The following is a 16,610-nucleotide window of genomic DNA, read 5'->3' on the forward strand; positions in this document are numbered from 1 at the left end:
TTCTTCTGGGACCCCTATAATTCTAATGTTGGTGCGTTTAATGTTGTCCCAGAGGTCTCTGAGACTGTCCTCAGTTCTTTTCATTCATTTTTCTTTATTCTGCTCTGCAGTAGATACTTCCACTATTTTATCTTCCAGGTCACTTATCCATTCTTCTGCCTAGTTATTCTGCTATTGATTCCTTCTAGAGAATTTTAAATTTCATTTATTGTGTTGTTCGTCATTGTTTGGTTTTTAATTCTTGTAAGTGTTTGGTCTGGTGTTTTTTTTTTTTTTGCAGTACGTGGGTCTCTCGGTGTTGTGGCCTCTCCTGTTGCAGAGCACAGGCTCCGCACACGCAGGCTCAGCGGCCATGGCTCACGGGCCTAGCCGCTCTGCGGCATGTGGTACCCTCCCAGACCGGGCACGAACCCGCATCCCCTTCATCGGCAGGCGGACTCTGAACCACTGCAGCACTAGGGAACCCCTGTCTGGTGGGTTTTTACCTTGCTCCTTCATCTGCTGTGTGTTTCTCTGTCTTCTCATTTTGCTTAACTTACTGTGTTTGGGGTCTCCTATTTGCAGGCTGCAGGTTCGTAGTTCCTGTTGCTTTTGGTGTCTGCCCCCAGTAAGTAAGGTTGGTTCGGTGGGGTGTATAGGGTTCTGGTGGAGGGGAGTGGTGCCTGTGTTCTGGTGGATGAGACTGGATCTTGTCTTTCTGGTATGCAGGAGCGCATCCGGTGGTGTGTTTTGGGGTGTCTTTGACCTTATAATGATTTTAGTCAGCCTCTCTGCTTATGCATGGGGTTGTGTTCCTGTCTTGCTAGTTGTTTGGCATAGGTTGTCCAGCACTGTAGCTTGCTGGTCGTTGAGTGGAGCTGTGTCTTAGCATTGAGGTGGTGATCTCTGGGACAGCTTTTGCCATTTGATATTACATGGAGCTGGGAGGTCTCTGGTGGACCAGTGTCCTGAACTCGGCTCTCCCACTTCAGAGGCATAGTCCCGACACCTGACTGGAGCACCAAGACCCTGTCAGCCACACGGTTCAGAAGAAAAGGGAGAAAAAAAACAAACAAAGAAAAAAATAATAAGGTAAAATAAAGTTATTAAAATAAAAAAATTATGAAAAACTAAAAAGTAGTAAAAAAAAAAAAAGAAAGAAAGAAGAGAGCAACCAAACCAAAAAACAAATCCACCAATGATAAGAATCGCTAAAAACTATATTAAAAAAAAAAAAAGAAATGGACAGAACCCTGGGACAAATGGTAAAAGCAAAGCTATACAGACAAAATCACACAAGGAAGCATACACATGCACACTCACAAAAAGATAAAAAGGAGAAAAGAATATTTATCTATATAAAAAAAGAGGAAGAGAGCAATCAAATCAATAAACAAACCTTCCAGTGATAATAAACTCTAAATACTAAACTACGATCAACATAAAACCAGAAAGAAATTAGATGCAGAAAGCAAACCCCAAGTCTACAGTTGCTCCCAAAGTCCACCACCTCAATTTTGGGATGATTCATCTATTCAGGTATTCCAGAGTTGCAGGGTACATCAAGTTGATTGTGGAGATTTAATCCACTGCTCCTGAGGCTGCTGGGAGAAATTTCCCTTTCTCTTCTTTGTTTGCACAGCTCCTGGGGTTCACCTTTGGATTTGGCCCCACCTCTGCATGTAGGTCACCTGAGCGCGTTTGCTGTTCGGTCAGACAGGATGGGGTTAAAGGAGCAGCTGATTAGGGGGCTCTGGCTCACTCAGGCTGGGGGGATGGAGGGGTACGGAATGTGGGGCAAGCCTGTGGCAGCAGAGGCCAGCATGACGTTGCAACACCCTGAGGCATGCTGTGCGTTCTCTGTAGGGAGTTTTTTAAAATTACAGATTCTATTTCACTTCTAGTGATCAGTTTGGTGGGCTTTATGTTTCTAGAAAGTTGTCTGTTTCTTCTAGGTTGTCAAATTTGTTGTCATAAAATTGTTCATAGTTTTCTCTTATGTTTTTTTTTGTATTTCTGCAGTATCGGTTGAGATTTCTCCTTTTTCATTTGTGATTTTGTTTATTTGGGTTCTCTCTCTTTTCTTCTTGGTGAGCCTGGCCAGAGGTTTGTCAATTTTGTTTACCCTTTCAAAGAACCAGCTCTTGGTTTTATTTACTTTTTCTATTGTCTTTTAAAATCTGTTTCTTGTTTATTTCCTTCCTGATCTTTATTACTTCCTTCCTTCTGCTAACTTCAGGTTTTGTTTGTTCTTTTTTTCTAATTTCTTTAGGTGGTATGTTAGGTTGTTTATTTTCCTTGTTTTTTTAGGAAGACCTGTATTGCTATGAACTTCCCTCTAAGAACTGCTATTGCTGCATCCCATAGATTTTGTATGGTTGTGTTTTCATTTGTTGTTTTCTCAAAGTATTTTTTAATTTCCGTTTTGATTTCCTTGTTGACCCATTGGTTTTTTAGTAGCATGTTGTTTAGTCTCCGTGTAATCATTTTTCTGTCATTTCTTTTCCTGTGGTTTATTTTTAGTTTCATGCCATTGTGGCCAGAGAAGATTCTTGAAATAATTTCTATACTCTTAAATTTGTTGAGGTTAGTTTTGTGCCCTAGTATGTGGTCAATCCTAGACAATGTTCCATGTGCAGTTGAAAAGAATGTGTATTCTGGGTTTTTTTTAGATGTAATATCCTGAAAATATCAGTTAAGTCTAACTGTTCTATTGTATCATTTAGGATCTCTCTTGCCTTACTGATTTTTTGTCTAGAAGATCTGCCCATTGATGTGGGTGTGGTGTTAAAGTTTCCTACTATTATTATATTCCCGTCAGTTTCTCCCTTAATGTCTGTTAGTGTTTGTTTTATGTGTTTGGGTTCTCCTGTATTAGGTGCATGTATGTTGATAAGTGTAAAATTCTCTTCTTGTATTGATCCTTTTACCATTATATAGTGTCCTTCTTTATCTTTCTTTATGGCCTTTGTTTAAAAGTCTATTTTGTCTGATATGAGTATTGCAACTCCTGCTTTCTTGTCATTTCCATTTACATGAAATAACTTTTTCCATCCCCTCACTTTCAGCTTGTGTGTGTCCTTTGCCCTAAGGTGGGTCTCTTGTAGGCAGCATGTTGTAGGCTCTTGTTTTTTTTGTATCCAGGCTGCCACTCTATGTCTTTTGATTGGAACATTCAGTCCATTGACATTTTAGGTAATTACAGATATGTATGTATTTATTGCCATTTAAAACCTTGTTTTCCAGTTGACTCTATGTTTCTTCTTTGTTCCTGTCTTTTTCTTTTTGTTTTTCTTGATGTTTTTCTTGGCTTGATAATTTCCTTTTATTTTATGCTTGTGTTCTCTTCTTTTTGTTTTTTGTGAATCTGTTGTATATTTTTGATTTGTGTTGCCCTGTTTTTCAAGTATGTTAACCTCTACCTATATTTGCTTGCTTTTGACTGATAGACATATAGGCTCAAACACATTCTGAAAAAAAAGAATCTACATTTTCTTACTCTCCTTCCCCACATTTTATGATTTTGATGTCCTCTTTTACATCTTTGTGTTTATCCTTTTGCTGTTCCTTGTGTTTATCATCGCTTGCACAAATAGGTTTTTTTTTCTCTTTTTGATCTGTATACTGGCTAATTTAAGTGATTTACTTTCCAATTGTGATTTCCTCCTTCCTATATCTTCTTGCTTCTTTTCAATTTAGTGAAGACCTTTCAATATTTCTTTTAGGATAGCTTTAGTATTGCTGTATTCTTTTAGTTTTTGCTTGTCTGAGAAATTCTTTATTTCTCCTCCCATTCTAAATGATAATCTTGCTGGGTAGAGCATTCTAGGTTGCAGATTTTTCTCTTTCAAGACTTTGAATATATTTTGCCATTCCCTCCTGTCCTGCAGCATTTCTGTAGAGAAATCAGCTGATAGCCTTATGGGGGTTCTCTTGTAATTAACTCTATTTTTCTCTTGCTGCCTTTAGAATCCTCTCTTTAACTTTTTCCATTTTATTATAATATGTCTTAGCGTAGGTCTCTTTGGGATCATCTTGTTTGGAACCCTCTACTTTTGTATCTGGATATCTGTTTCGTTCTTAGGTGTGGGAAGTTTTCAGCCATAATTTCTTCAAATACATTTCCTTTCTTTTTTCTTTTAAATTTAGTTATTTATTTATTTTTGGCTGCATTGGGTCTTTGTTGCTGCACGCAGACTTTCTCTAGTTGCAGCGAGCGGGGCTACTCTTCGTTGCGGTGCATGGGATTCTCATTGTGGTGGCTTCTCTTGTTGTGGAGCATGGGCTCTAGGTGTGTGGGCTTCAGTAGTTGTGGCTTGCAGGCTCAGTAGTTGTGGTGCATGGGCTTGGTTGCTCCACGGCATGTGGGATCTTCCCAGACCAGGGCTCGAACCCGTGTCCCCTGCATTGGCAGGCGGATTCTTAACCACTGCGCCACCAGGGAAGTCCCCTTCAAATACATTTTCAATCCCCTTTTCTCTTTCTTTTCCTTCTGGAATCTCCATTATGCATAGGTTGGCATGCTTTATATTATCCCGTAGTTCTCTTATATTGCTTTCACTTTTTTTCTTTTTCATTTGGCTTTCTGCCTGCTGTTTTGATTGGGTAATTTCCATTATTCTATCTTCCAGATTACTTATTCTTTCCTCTGCATTATTCATTCTGCTGTTCGTTGCCTTTAGCTCAGCTTTTGTCTCGGCAAATGAATTTTCTAATTTTTCTTGGTTCCTCCTTATAGTTTCTCGTTCCTTTTTATAGTAATCTGCATTTCTGTCAATGGCCTTTCTTAATTCCTTTAGTATTTTCATTATTTCCTATTTGAAATCCATGTCTATTAAACTGAAGTGGTCTGTTTCATTGTTTGTTCTTTCAGGACAATTTTCTTGGTCTTTTAACTGGGAATCGTTCCTCTGCTTCTTCATTTTGCTTGTATTTCTCTTACGCTGTGAGTTTAGGAGAAACAGTTATCTCTTGGAGGGCTATTTATATGCAGGAGTGTTCCTGCGTAGGTCGTTTGGGTTTAAAATTTTTTTGGTGTGAGGGCTGATTTTGGTTTGGTTGTTTGCCATCTCTTTCCTCAGTGTGTGTTGGCTGTGCATGCTCCAGGGGAGATGGCAGGGGTGGGGGGGCCGAGGTTGGTGACTGGTCACAGAACCCTTGGCAGTGGCGGGTCTTACGCACTCCCAGGGAAATGGGGGCAGTGGCTGGTGCCTGGTCATGGGACCCTTGGTGGCAGTGGGCTGCACACCTTCCTGGGGAGGTGGGGGCAGTGGTTGGCACTCAATCTTGGGACCCTTGATGGTGGCAGCAGTCTGTGCCCATCTCTGGGGTCTGAGACGGCAGTGGTGGCTCACACCCACCCCTGGAGCTTGTGTAGGCAGTGCCTTGCTGCTTGAGAGTGTGTGCTCGGAGAAAGAAGCTCCTATGGTGAGCTCACCCCTCTCCTAGCACACCCTCCAACAATGGCGCCTTGCCTCTCCGGCGGGCCCATGCTTATTCCTGTATTCCCATGCTTGTGGCACACCACATCTTAGCCCCCTCAGGCTGTCTCCACGCAGCCAACCCCAGTCCTCTCCCTGGATATGATCTCCGAAGCCCAAGGCTCAGCACCCAACCCCCACCTGCCCCAGCGGCTGAGCGTCTCAGGCTGGGGAGTGCCAGATGGTGGCACTGACCTTCTGTGCAGGTCTCTCTCCGCTTTGCCCTCCATAAACCAGTTGCACTCTCCTCCAAGGCTCCGAAGCTCCCCATCTGTCCTGGCTTCATCTCCCCACCAGTGAGAGGACTTACCAGTGTGTGGAAACCTTTCCTCTTTTGCAGCTCCTTCCCAGGGGCACAGGTCCCATCCCTATTCCTTTCTTTCTTTTTTTTCTTTTGTCCTACCCCGTTACATGGAGATTTTCTTGCCCTTTTCGAAGTCTGAGGTCTTCTGCCAGCGTTCAGTAGATGTTCTGTGAGAATCGTTCCACATGTAGATGTATTTTTGATGTATTTGTGGGAGGAGGTGAGCTCCACTTCCTACTCCTCCTCCATCTTGATCCGATCCCCTGACCATACCAATTTTTTTTTTTTCTGTACGCGGGCCTCTCACTGTTGTGGCCTCTCCCATGCGGAGCACAGGCTCCAGAGGCACAGGCTCAGCAGCCATGGCTCATGGGCCCAGCCGCTCCGCTGACCATACCAATTTTTGATGAGGGTATAGAGCAACTGGAATTCTCATACAGTGCTGGTAGGAATGTACAATGGTGCAGCCACTTTGAAAAACAGTTTAGTAGTGTCTTAAGTTAAATGTGCACCTACCTGTGAGTCAGCCTTTAAATTTCTAGGTATTTACTCAAGAGAAGCAAAAAAATATGTCCTAGAAGATATACAGATTGCCAACAAACACATGAAAGAATGTTCAACATCATTAATCATTAGAGAAATGCAAATCAAAACTACAATGAGGTATCACCTCACACCAGTCACAATGGCCATCATCAAACAATCTAGAAACAATAAATGCTGGAGAGGGTGTGGAGGAAAGGGAACCCTCCTGCACTGTTGGTGGGAATGTAAATTGATACAGCCACTATGGAGAACAGTATAGGGGTTCCTTAAGAAACTAAAAACAGAGCTACCATACGACCCAGCCATCCCACTACTGGGCATATACCCAGAGAAAACCATAATTCAAAAAGAGTCATGTACCAAAATGTTCATTGCAGCTCTATTTACAATAGCCAGGACATGGAAGCAACCTAAGTGTCCATCAACAGATGAATAGATAAAGAAGATGTGGCACATATATACAATGGAATATTTACTCAGCCATAAAAAAATGAAATTGTTATTTGTAGTGAGGTGGATGGACCTAGAGACTGTCATACAGAGTGAAGTAAGTCAGAAAGAGGAAAACAAATACCGTATGCTAACACATATATATGGAATCTAAAAAAAAAAAAAAGGTTTTGAAGAACCTAGGGGCAGGACAGGAATAAAGACACAGATGTAGAGAATGGACTTCAGGACACGGGGAGGGAGAAGGGTAAGCTGGGACAAAGTGAGAGAGTGGCATGGACATATATACACTACCAAATGTAAAACCGATAGCTATTGGGAAGCAGCCACATAGCATAGGGAGGGCAGCTCGGTGCTTTGTGACCACCTAGAGGAGTGGGATAGGGAGGGTGGGAGGGAGACACAAGAGGGAGGGTATATGGGGATATATGTATATGTATAGCTGATTCACTTTTTTATAAAGCAGAAACTAACACACCATTGTAAAGCAATTATACTCCAATAAAGGTGTTAAAAATGTATTAGAAAAAAAATAAAAGAATATGTCCATACAAAGACTTGTACATAAATGTTCATAGTGGCTTTATTTGTGATCACCAAAACCTAGAGACAACCCCAGTGTCTATCAACAGGTGAAGGGATAAACTGTGCTTTGTTTATACAGTGGAATACTACTCAGCAATGGAAGGGAATGGACCACTGATACATGCAACAACATGGATGAATCTCAAAATAATCATGCTGAGTGAAAGAAGCCAAACAAAAAAGAGGACATACTGTATGATTCTGTTTATGTAAAATTCTAGAAAAAGCAAGCTAAATTTCAGTGACAGCAGATCAGCACTTACTTGGAGATGGGATGAGGAAGGAGAGATGGATTATGAAGGGGCACAAGGAAACTTTGGGGAGTGATAGATATGTTCGATAGCTTAATTGTGGTGATGGTTTCACCAGTGTATACATATGTCAAAACTCATCAAACTGCACACTTAAACTTGTGCAGTTTATTTATGTCAGTTATAACTCAAGGTGCAAATGGGAAAAAATGACAGAAAAATATAACATTGACATCTTTCCATGTCAGCACCAAGGGTCTGCCTCATTCTTTTTGCTCTCTGTATGGTGTTTCATTGTATGTATGTACTGTGATTTTATCCACACAGCCTTGGGTGGGTGACTCATCTGTTTTAGGTAATGAGGCCCCCCTTTTTCCTTTGCGGATAAGGATGGCTTTTATTTCCTGAACCTGATTAATACATCTGGCATCATTGGTCAGAATGTAATTTCTGAAGCCCATTGCTTCTGGCTGTCTATGACCTCTTGTCTCATTGGGCTCAGAAGACTCTTATTTATCCTAAACATGGAAACAGATTAAGTGGCCATAAATGATCTTTTCCATAAAATTATGGAGCCTCAGAGATAATCTAATTCAACCCCCTTATTTTTACAGAAAAGAAAGCAGGATAAGTGATTTACCTGAGATCATACAGATAGTTAGAGCCCAGGACTCCTGTCTCTTAGTCTATTTTTCTACTGCACAGATGTCAAATAATTGCTTTTTTGCCTTACGGTGGTTTGTATCAGCTTTGGATCAGTACGTATTAATCTTTGGGAAAAAATACAAGCAGAAACACTCTCCATGGGCCATTATTAAACTACCTCTCTAGAGGAATGGTTCTGCTTTAGGTTCTTTATTCTTTGCAGCAAATGGGGAAAAATAATAGTTCTAAAGTAAAAATGAAATCAAACTCCCTGCTGTGTCTTCACCTATAAAGCTAATGCATCTCTCAAGAAATGACCGCTGTTCCACCTCTGGCATGCCTTAGGATTTCCACCCCAGCTGTCTGTTTTCATAAAGCTATCTCAAACATCATGTTATGTTAACTTGGAAAGTTTAGTCTCTACTGCCTAAGACGTTATACATTTTGGTTACTTCATTCTTTGCTCATTTGTTATTAGTTCCTTCATTTATTTGATAAATGTCTATGAATGCCTACTATTTTCCAGGCACTGTTTTAGGCAGTGGGATACACTGGTGAAGACAACAAAGTCCCTTGCTTGAGGAGCTTAGATTGGGAGTGGGGGGCACAGACAATAAGGGAATAATCAAGTAAATATGTTGTATATCAGATGTTGACAAGCGCTATGGAGAAAAATGAAGTAGATTAAAGGGAGGGAGTGCCAGGAAAGCATATGTGTATATAAGCTGTTTTATCTAGGCCAGCAGGGGAAAAGTCTTAATAATATGATGACATTTGAGAGAAGACAGGAAGCAAAGAGGCACAAACCCTTAGAGTATCTGGGGGAAAGAGGTACTTTCTAGGCAGAGAAAGCAGCAGGTATAAAGACCCTAAGGTGAGTTTGTGTTTGGCACGTGTGAGTCATCTGGAACTGGTGAGCAAGTGGGGAGGGTAGGGGATAAAGACAGAGGTGAGGTGAGAAGCAGATCATGTAAGATATTGTTGGCACTTGTAAGGACTCTGTCTTTTACTCCGAGTGAGAAGGAGGGCTCTGAGTGACAGGATATTATTTTTTCTTTTTTTAAATTGGGGTAAAATTTACATAACATGAGATTAATCATTTTAACAGTTTTAAAGTATACAGTTGAGTAGCTTTTAGTACTTTCAGAATGTTGTGCAACCATCACCACTGTCTAATTTCAGAACATTTTCATCACTCCAAAAAGAAACCCCGTGCCCATTAAGCAGTCACTCTCCATTTCCCTCAGCCCCTAATGTGCTTTCTGTCTCTATGGATTTGCCTATTCTGGACATTTCCTGCAAATGGAATCATACAGAATATGGCCATTTGTGTTTGGCATTTCACTTAGCATAATATTTTCAAGGTTCATCCATGTTGTAGCATGTCTCAGAACTTCATTCTTTTTTATTGTCAATAATATTTCATTATATGGCTGTACCACATTTCCTTTATCTGTTCATCTGTTGATGGACATTTGGACTGTTTCCACCTGTTAGCTATTGTGAATAATGCTGCTATGAACATTTGTGTACAAGTTTTTGTGTGGACACGTGTTTTTCAGTTCTGTATTGGGGAGATATATATGATTGATTGATGTTTGGCTGCATTGCGAGGCTTGCAGGATCTTAGTTCCCTGACCAGGGATTGACCCCAAGCCCCCAGCAGTGGAAGCGCAGAGTCCTAACCACTGGACCACCAGGGAATTCCCTGGATTTATATTTTAAAAACTCATTTTGGCTGCTGTGTTGAGGACAGATTGTATGAGGACAAGGGCAGAAGTAGGGAGTTCAGTTAAGAGGCTACTGCAACCATCCAGGAGCTAGGTGATGGTGGTTTAGACCAGAGTAATGGCAGTGGAGGGGGAGAGAACTGGTCATATTCTAGATATACTTTGAAGACAGAGCCAAGAGGATTTGCTAACACGTTGGATAGGTATTTTGAGAGAACAAGCAGAGTCAAGGGTGATTCTTAAGATTTTTGACCTGAGAAATGAAAGGACAGAGTTGCCATTTGATGAAATTGAGGGAAGAGCAGCTTTGGGGGAGGATTAGGGCTTTGGTTTTGGACTTGCTGTGTTTGAGACATCCCAGCAGAGATGTCAAGTAGGATGTTGGAAATAGAAGTCTGGCGTTTGAGTAAGAGAGAAATTTGGGAATTGTTAGTTTATAGAGCATATTTAAAGCCATGAGACTAGATGAGATCATTTAGGGGTAATTCTAGATAGTGAAGAGAAGCAGCCCAAGGAATAAGCATGGGCACAATCCAAAGATTAGAGGTCTAGGAGGTGAGGAGAGACCAGCAAAGGAGATTGAGAAGGAGCAGCCAGTGAGGTCAGAGGACCAGGAGAGTGTGGGATCCTGGAGGCCAAGTGAAATTACTTGAGACACTTCAGGAAGAATGATTTTTTTTTCCTTTTCTTGTTCTCACAAATTCCTTGAGGTAAGGGGTCCAGGAAATGTGTCCTTCCCTTTAGAGATGAGAACTGCTGTTTTGAGTGCCCAGGGTCATCCTTCATTAAGCTGAAAAGGAATTCTGGTCTTCTGAATAATATCTTCAAAGCATACTGCTTATTTATGTATACACTTTATGCCCCACTGAGGGCATTTAGTCAAAAATTCAGTCAAAAAATAATTGAGTGCCCACTCTATGCTAGTCTTTCTTCTAGGCATTGGGAACGCAGCAGTGAACAAAATATGTGGTCACTGATCTCCTGGAACTTACTCTAATGGAGGAGAAAGACATTAAACAAATCATTTGTTTAAATTATTGAACAAATTAAGTAATTTATATAAAAGACATAAAAAGTTACACATATGATGACTGCTACCAAGGCATCAGGGTGCTTTAGGAGCATATTAGGAAGGTTACTAATCCAGACTTGGGGTGGGGGCATGGTCAGAGATCTCCAGGAACTGACATATAAGGAGAGACCAGAAGAAGCAATAGATTTAGCCAGAAGTTTCAAGTAAACAAGAAAAATGGCAATTGTGGCCATCCCAGGCAGAGAAAAGAGGGAAGAAGAAGAGCTTTGGCACATTCAGGGAACCAAAAGAGCTTCATCATTCTGGAATGTAAAGTATAAGGAGAGGTGTAGGGTGAAAGATGAGTCTGCAGACGTGAGCAGGGGTCAACTCATAAGGATTTTCTTGCCATGCTAAGGAGTTTGAACTCAATCCCAAGAGCAATGGGGAACCACTGAGCAGTTTTAAAAGCATACTCAGCTCTTAGAAAGATCACTTAGGCTACCATTGTGAAAGGTTGGAAGGAAGCCTGCCTCCCGGCAAGAGAGCCCACTTCCTTTATGTGTTGGCTCTTGGTTTTTATTCTAGTGTTCCATTTGAAGTCCCCAAGCTGAAAAGTGGAAAGAGTGCCCTGGAGGCTGAGAGTGAGAGTGTGGATAGCTACATGGCTGACTCGGATAGCACGTCCAGGTGAGATGCCCCCAGTCCCTGCTGCTTTGCTCAGCCGAGCTCCCATTTTGTTCTCTAGCGCCAGGGTGCGGGAATCCACTGCCTTCAGTGTTCCTGACTTCTGTCCTCAGCAAGGCGAATGAAGTATTTTCTCTGACGTTGCCACAAGTCTTCCAGTAGCACTTCTACTGTTGGCTCTGAGCACAGCCTTCTGGAACATGCTAACTTCCACAGGCTGCTGCACCTTGGAGGAGTCTTCCTGGACCAGCAGCAACGGATGCTGCTATCCCTTAGGCTTGGGGGTTTGAGTGTTTGTGTTTGTACAGAGTTGCTTATCTAATCATCTGCATTCCTTCAAAGTAAATCAGATGTGAAGTTTACCTTCTGGATTTGGTTATTGCAATGGCCTCAAGCCAGTGGCTCTCTTTCCATAGAGCTTGGGTCCCTAGACAAAAGGGGAAGGGGAGAAGGTGATTTTATTATAGCTTCTGTATCTGCCTCCAGGAGAGACTCTCTGGATAAATCTGGCCTCTTTCCAGAATGGAAGAAGATGTCTGCCCCCAAATCTCAAGTAGAAAAGGTAAGCTTTATTTATTGGTTGGTCGATCTCTGTCTCTCTTTTGTCTGTCTTTGTCTGTGTATGTCTCTCTCTCTTTCTTTTACCTTCCTCAGGAAGAATTTAAATCAAGAGTTCAAACAAATTTTAGTTCAGATTCCCTTGGGAGCATTTTCTAAAGTTTTGGTTGAAACATGTGAGAAAATAGGTTTTGTACAATTTCCTAGGATTAAGTCCTAAGAGTAATCTTTCCTTTAAGTTTGTCATAGTTTAGTGAAAATCTGGGCCTTCTTCCTCACTCCACTCTTCCACCTAGTCAACTGTCTTTTTCCATTTCCTTGCCCTTACCTCTTCCTAGGAAGCTCAGCCTGGGGGTCAAAATGTGGTATCTGTGGACGAGGGTGAAATGATATTCAAGAAGAACACCAGAAAAATCCTCGGGCCTTCAGGTAGCTGGTTTCCCTTCATGGCCTTTTGAGATTGAAGTTCTGAGTACTTGGTGGGTTATTCTTACGGAGAAGAGTAGGTTTCTTTTGATTTGGTTTTCGGCCTTCCACTCAGAGTACACTAAATCTGTGATTGATCTTCGCCCGGAAGATGTGGGGCATGAAAGTGGCTCCTTGGGAGACAGAAGCAAATCTGTCCCAGGTCTCAGTGTGGATATGGTAAGTACCCTTGTATTTCACTTGGTCACTATATGAAATTTTATATATCTAAAGTTGACTTTACTGCCTGATACTCTCAATTCACCTGTTTCTTTAGGAAAAGGTAACATGAATCTTGATTTCCCCCTCAATTTCTTTTTTTTTTCAGTATCCCCCTCAATTTCTAAAGTAAATCTAGTTGCTGAATTGCTTGAAGAAAAAGACTATCTTTCACTGTCTCTTTTATTTTCTAAACATTGCTTGATATATGGTTGGGGGCTCAAATAAATACTTATCTTGAATATAATGTAAAGAGATGGCTGGGTTGGGGCAGTCAAATGAGAAAGAGATATTCTTATCTTATTATTTTGTGATTTGAGAAGGGTAGTTGGAATATAGTTTGGAAGCCTGAAATGGGGAAACAAAGATAAGTATGTATGTGTGCATATGACACCTCAGAGCTTATCAACAATTATGGCCCCTACTAAAGGAAGGATATTCATCTTTGAACTTTTTCTTATTTTTATTAACTCTGAATCTATATTTATTTTTCAAGGAAGAGGAAGAGGAAGAAGAAGAAGACATTGACCACCTGGTGAAGTTGCATCGTCAGAAGCTAGCCAGAAGCAGCATGCGAAGTGGCTCTTCCATGGTAAGTTCTATTAGTTCTGTGGTATGGACATGTTGGGATACCAGGAAGGATGGAAGTGCCTCCCTAGAGCAGGATCAGGACCTGGGGAAATTCTCCTAGTCACTCTTTCTAGGTAAGTGAGATGCATTTGTTTGTTCCTTTCCTCAGTTTAGACCATAGTTGCTTAGTGCACAGTTAGGTGGCTTTCTCAGCCTCTGCCCTGGAGATTCTTACATCAGGTAGTTAGAGCTAGAGATGTTCATCATAGCCTTGTGAACAGTAACCCATAACTTCTCCCTTAAAAAGGTACCCAGGGGCTTCCCTGGTGGCGCAGTGGTTGAGAATCCACCTGCCAATGCAGGGGACACGGGTTCGTGCCCCGGTCCAGGAGGATCCCACATGCCGCGGAGTGGCTGGGCCCATGAGCCATGGCCGCTGGGCCTGCGCGTCCGGGGCCTGTGCTCCGCAACGGGAGAGGCCACAACAGTGAGAGGCCCACATACCGCAAAAAAAAAAAAAAAAAAAAGGTACCCAGGCCATGAAGTGAGCAAGATCAGGTTTCTTCATCAGAGCATGTACCAAGTCTCACATTCAAGGGCAGTGAGTGCCATGAGAAGGGCCTTGGCAGGGTTAATTGGCATCAGGATATGATTAAGGAACAACAGCATCAATCAGAATCATGAAGTTAAAGGGACATTTAAGAATCAGGGCCTAGTTCTGTCATAAGTGTGAAGATTGATATTTAGGGGAAACAGAATCAGAAAGCAGAGTGATTAGATGGTCCCACTCACACATAAGAAGAGAACAGTGGGCTTGCAGAGTCAATTATTACCTGAGAGGAAGGTATCTTTTCACCTCTGTTGGAATTTTCCCCCCAATTCTGATGCAATCACTTTTCTCTGTAGGTCTTGACAGACATAAGGTGGATAAAAGAAACGCACAGATAATTAAGGCCCCTTGTTTTAATTAGTAACTGACCCCTTCTAGCCAGCATTGTAGCATACATAACATACATCAAAATTGGACTGAGCTGCGTCTTACCTCTACTCCTTGCCCACCTTCTGGGGCAGTTGAAAATTAACAATAAAATGTGTAAAAAGAGGGGAGAAGAGCAGCTCGGAGCCTAGGTGAGCCATGAGCTGATTGATGAACCTGAGCAGTTGTGCGTGTGCCCTTAGCTGTCTCTTATACTCTGGGTACAAGACGACTGGCAGTACTGGCTGGTTGGTTGCAGGGGGCTTTTGTTTTCTTCAGTGACTATGGCTTTCTCATGAGGGAAAATGTTAGCAATGTGGCAGGGGGAGTGTGCCTTCGCCAGATGTTTGTGGGTGCTTTATCTTTTTTTGTTTGGTTGGTTTTTTGTTTTGTTTTGTTTTGTTTTTTGCCACGCCACACGGCATATAGGATCTTAGTTCTCCCACCAGGGATTGAACCTGTGCCCTCTGCATTGAAAGCACAGAGTCTTAACCACTGGACCACCAGGGAAGTCCCTGTTTGTTCTTTTCTTCCAGTTTTATTGAGATATAACTGATATAAAGCACTGTGTAAGTTTAAGGTATACAGCATAATGATTTGACTTACATATATCATGAAAAGTTTACTGCAATAAGTTTAGTGAACATCCATCATCTTATAGAGATACAAAATTAAAGAAATAGAAAAATTTTTTTTCCTTGTGATGAGGACTCTTAGTATTTACTCTCTTAACAACTTCCATATATAACACACAGCAGTGATAATTATATTTATCATGTTACGCATTATATCCCTAGTACTTATTTATCCTATAACTGGAAGTTCATACCTTTTGACCACTTTCATACAATTCCTTCTCCCCTGACCCCTTGCCTCTTATAACCACAAATCTGATCTCTTTTTCTGAGTTTTGTTTGTTTGTTTGTGTTTGAAGTATAATTGACCTACAACACTATGTTAGTTCCTGTTACACAACATAATGATTCGATATTTATGTAAATTTCAAAACCATCACCATGGTAAGTCTAGTTACCATCTGCCATGTGGGCGCTTTATCTTCAGAGTACGATTGGCAGCATGATGAGCATTTATAGCGAAGCTGGCGATTTCGGGAACATCTTTGTGACTGGCAAGATTTCCTTTTCCCTGAAGTATGAGCAGCAAACACAGGCTCTGGTCATTCACGTGAAGGAGTGCCACCATCTGGCCTATGCTGACGAAGCCAAGAAGCGCTCGAACCCGTGAGTGCTTCTGGACCCTGCGCGGTGCTTGGAGATGATCAGACCCCAGCATCTCTCTGGGCACCCTTGAATCGAGGCTCTCACTTCCTAGGCAGACAGGGAGGTGTGATTGAGAGTGGTTAGGGGAGATGTGGGAAAAGGACCAGGATTGGGAAAATGCAAGAATGGCAGGTCTAAGAGGACTCGATGTAACATTTTCATTTCATCATGGCATATGTATATGGAGAGGAAGAAAATAAGGAATGCGCTTCCAAAAAGACAGCAAATTACTCAGTATTCTCCTTGGTTTTTAGATATGTGAAGACTTATCTTTTGCCTGACAAATCCCGCCAAGGAAAAAGAAAAACCAGCATCAAGCGGGACACCATTAATCCGCTATATGATGAGATCCTCAAAGTAAGTATCTAGAGCCCGAGAGGGTATGAGAATTTGATCTGTCTTGTGTGCTAAGCTGTAGCTATTCCTCTGCTATGTGGGTGGTCGACATGGTTTTCAGTGGCCATGTCTGTGTTTGAGGATATACTATGGGCATCTGTTCATGTCCTGACCTCCCAGAGAAGAGAGCAAAGCTGATCTGACTTTCTTGGATTATTGTGAAGTTGGAGGTCCACATGGCCACAAATCTCATTTTAAAGAGTCATTTGCGATCAGGAGTCTCCCTGGCAGTTCTTTTTGAATATTCCAGTGTTCTCTCCCCCACTGAAGGAAAAATTAATATTCCAGGTCCTCCAATGGAATATGGTAGGTTTTTGTGAAACGGGGTAAGTGGAGGCTTTGAGGGAGGAAACTCAAAGTGCTTAGGGACTAAAGTGATTTGATATTCAAGACTATGGACTTTGAGCATGGTTGCTCAGATTTTGGAGTAATCTTTTTCTGAGGAATTACCGTGAACTAATCATCTTGGGCTTCTTC

At 41.7% G+C, this 16,610-nt stretch overlaps 1 protein-coding gene across 2 annotated transcripts in view; it reads left to right on the forward strand.

Annotated features, from left to right (window-relative positions):
- The window catches only part of SYTL4 (synaptotagmin like 4), an 89,270-nt gene that overhangs the window by 62,668 nt on the left and 9,992 nt on the right, over positions 1–16,610 (forward strand). For both annotated transcript variants that reach the window (XM_060002615.1, XM_060002614.1), the window contains exons 6-12: positions 11,571–11,672; positions 12,156–12,231; positions 12,566–12,656; positions 12,769–12,872; positions 13,408–13,503; positions 15,520–15,698; positions 15,992–16,094. In XM_060002615.1, coding sequence (XP_059858598.1) covers positions 11,571–11,672; positions 12,156–12,231; positions 12,566–12,656; positions 12,769–12,872; positions 13,408–13,503; positions 15,520–15,698; positions 15,992–16,094 — 751 coding nt within the window. The remainder of the gene's footprint in view (positions 1–11,570; positions 11,673–12,155; positions 12,232–12,565; positions 12,657–12,768; positions 12,873–13,407; positions 13,504–15,519; positions 15,699–15,991; positions 16,095–16,610) is intronic.

The sequence above is a fragment of the Delphinus delphis genome, chromosome X (assembly GCF_949987515.2).
Source record: "Delphinus delphis chromosome X, mDelDel1.2, whole genome shotgun sequence".
In the NCBI taxonomy this organism is placed as follows: Eukaryota; Metazoa; Chordata; class Mammalia; order Artiodactyla; family Delphinidae; genus Delphinus; species Delphinus delphis.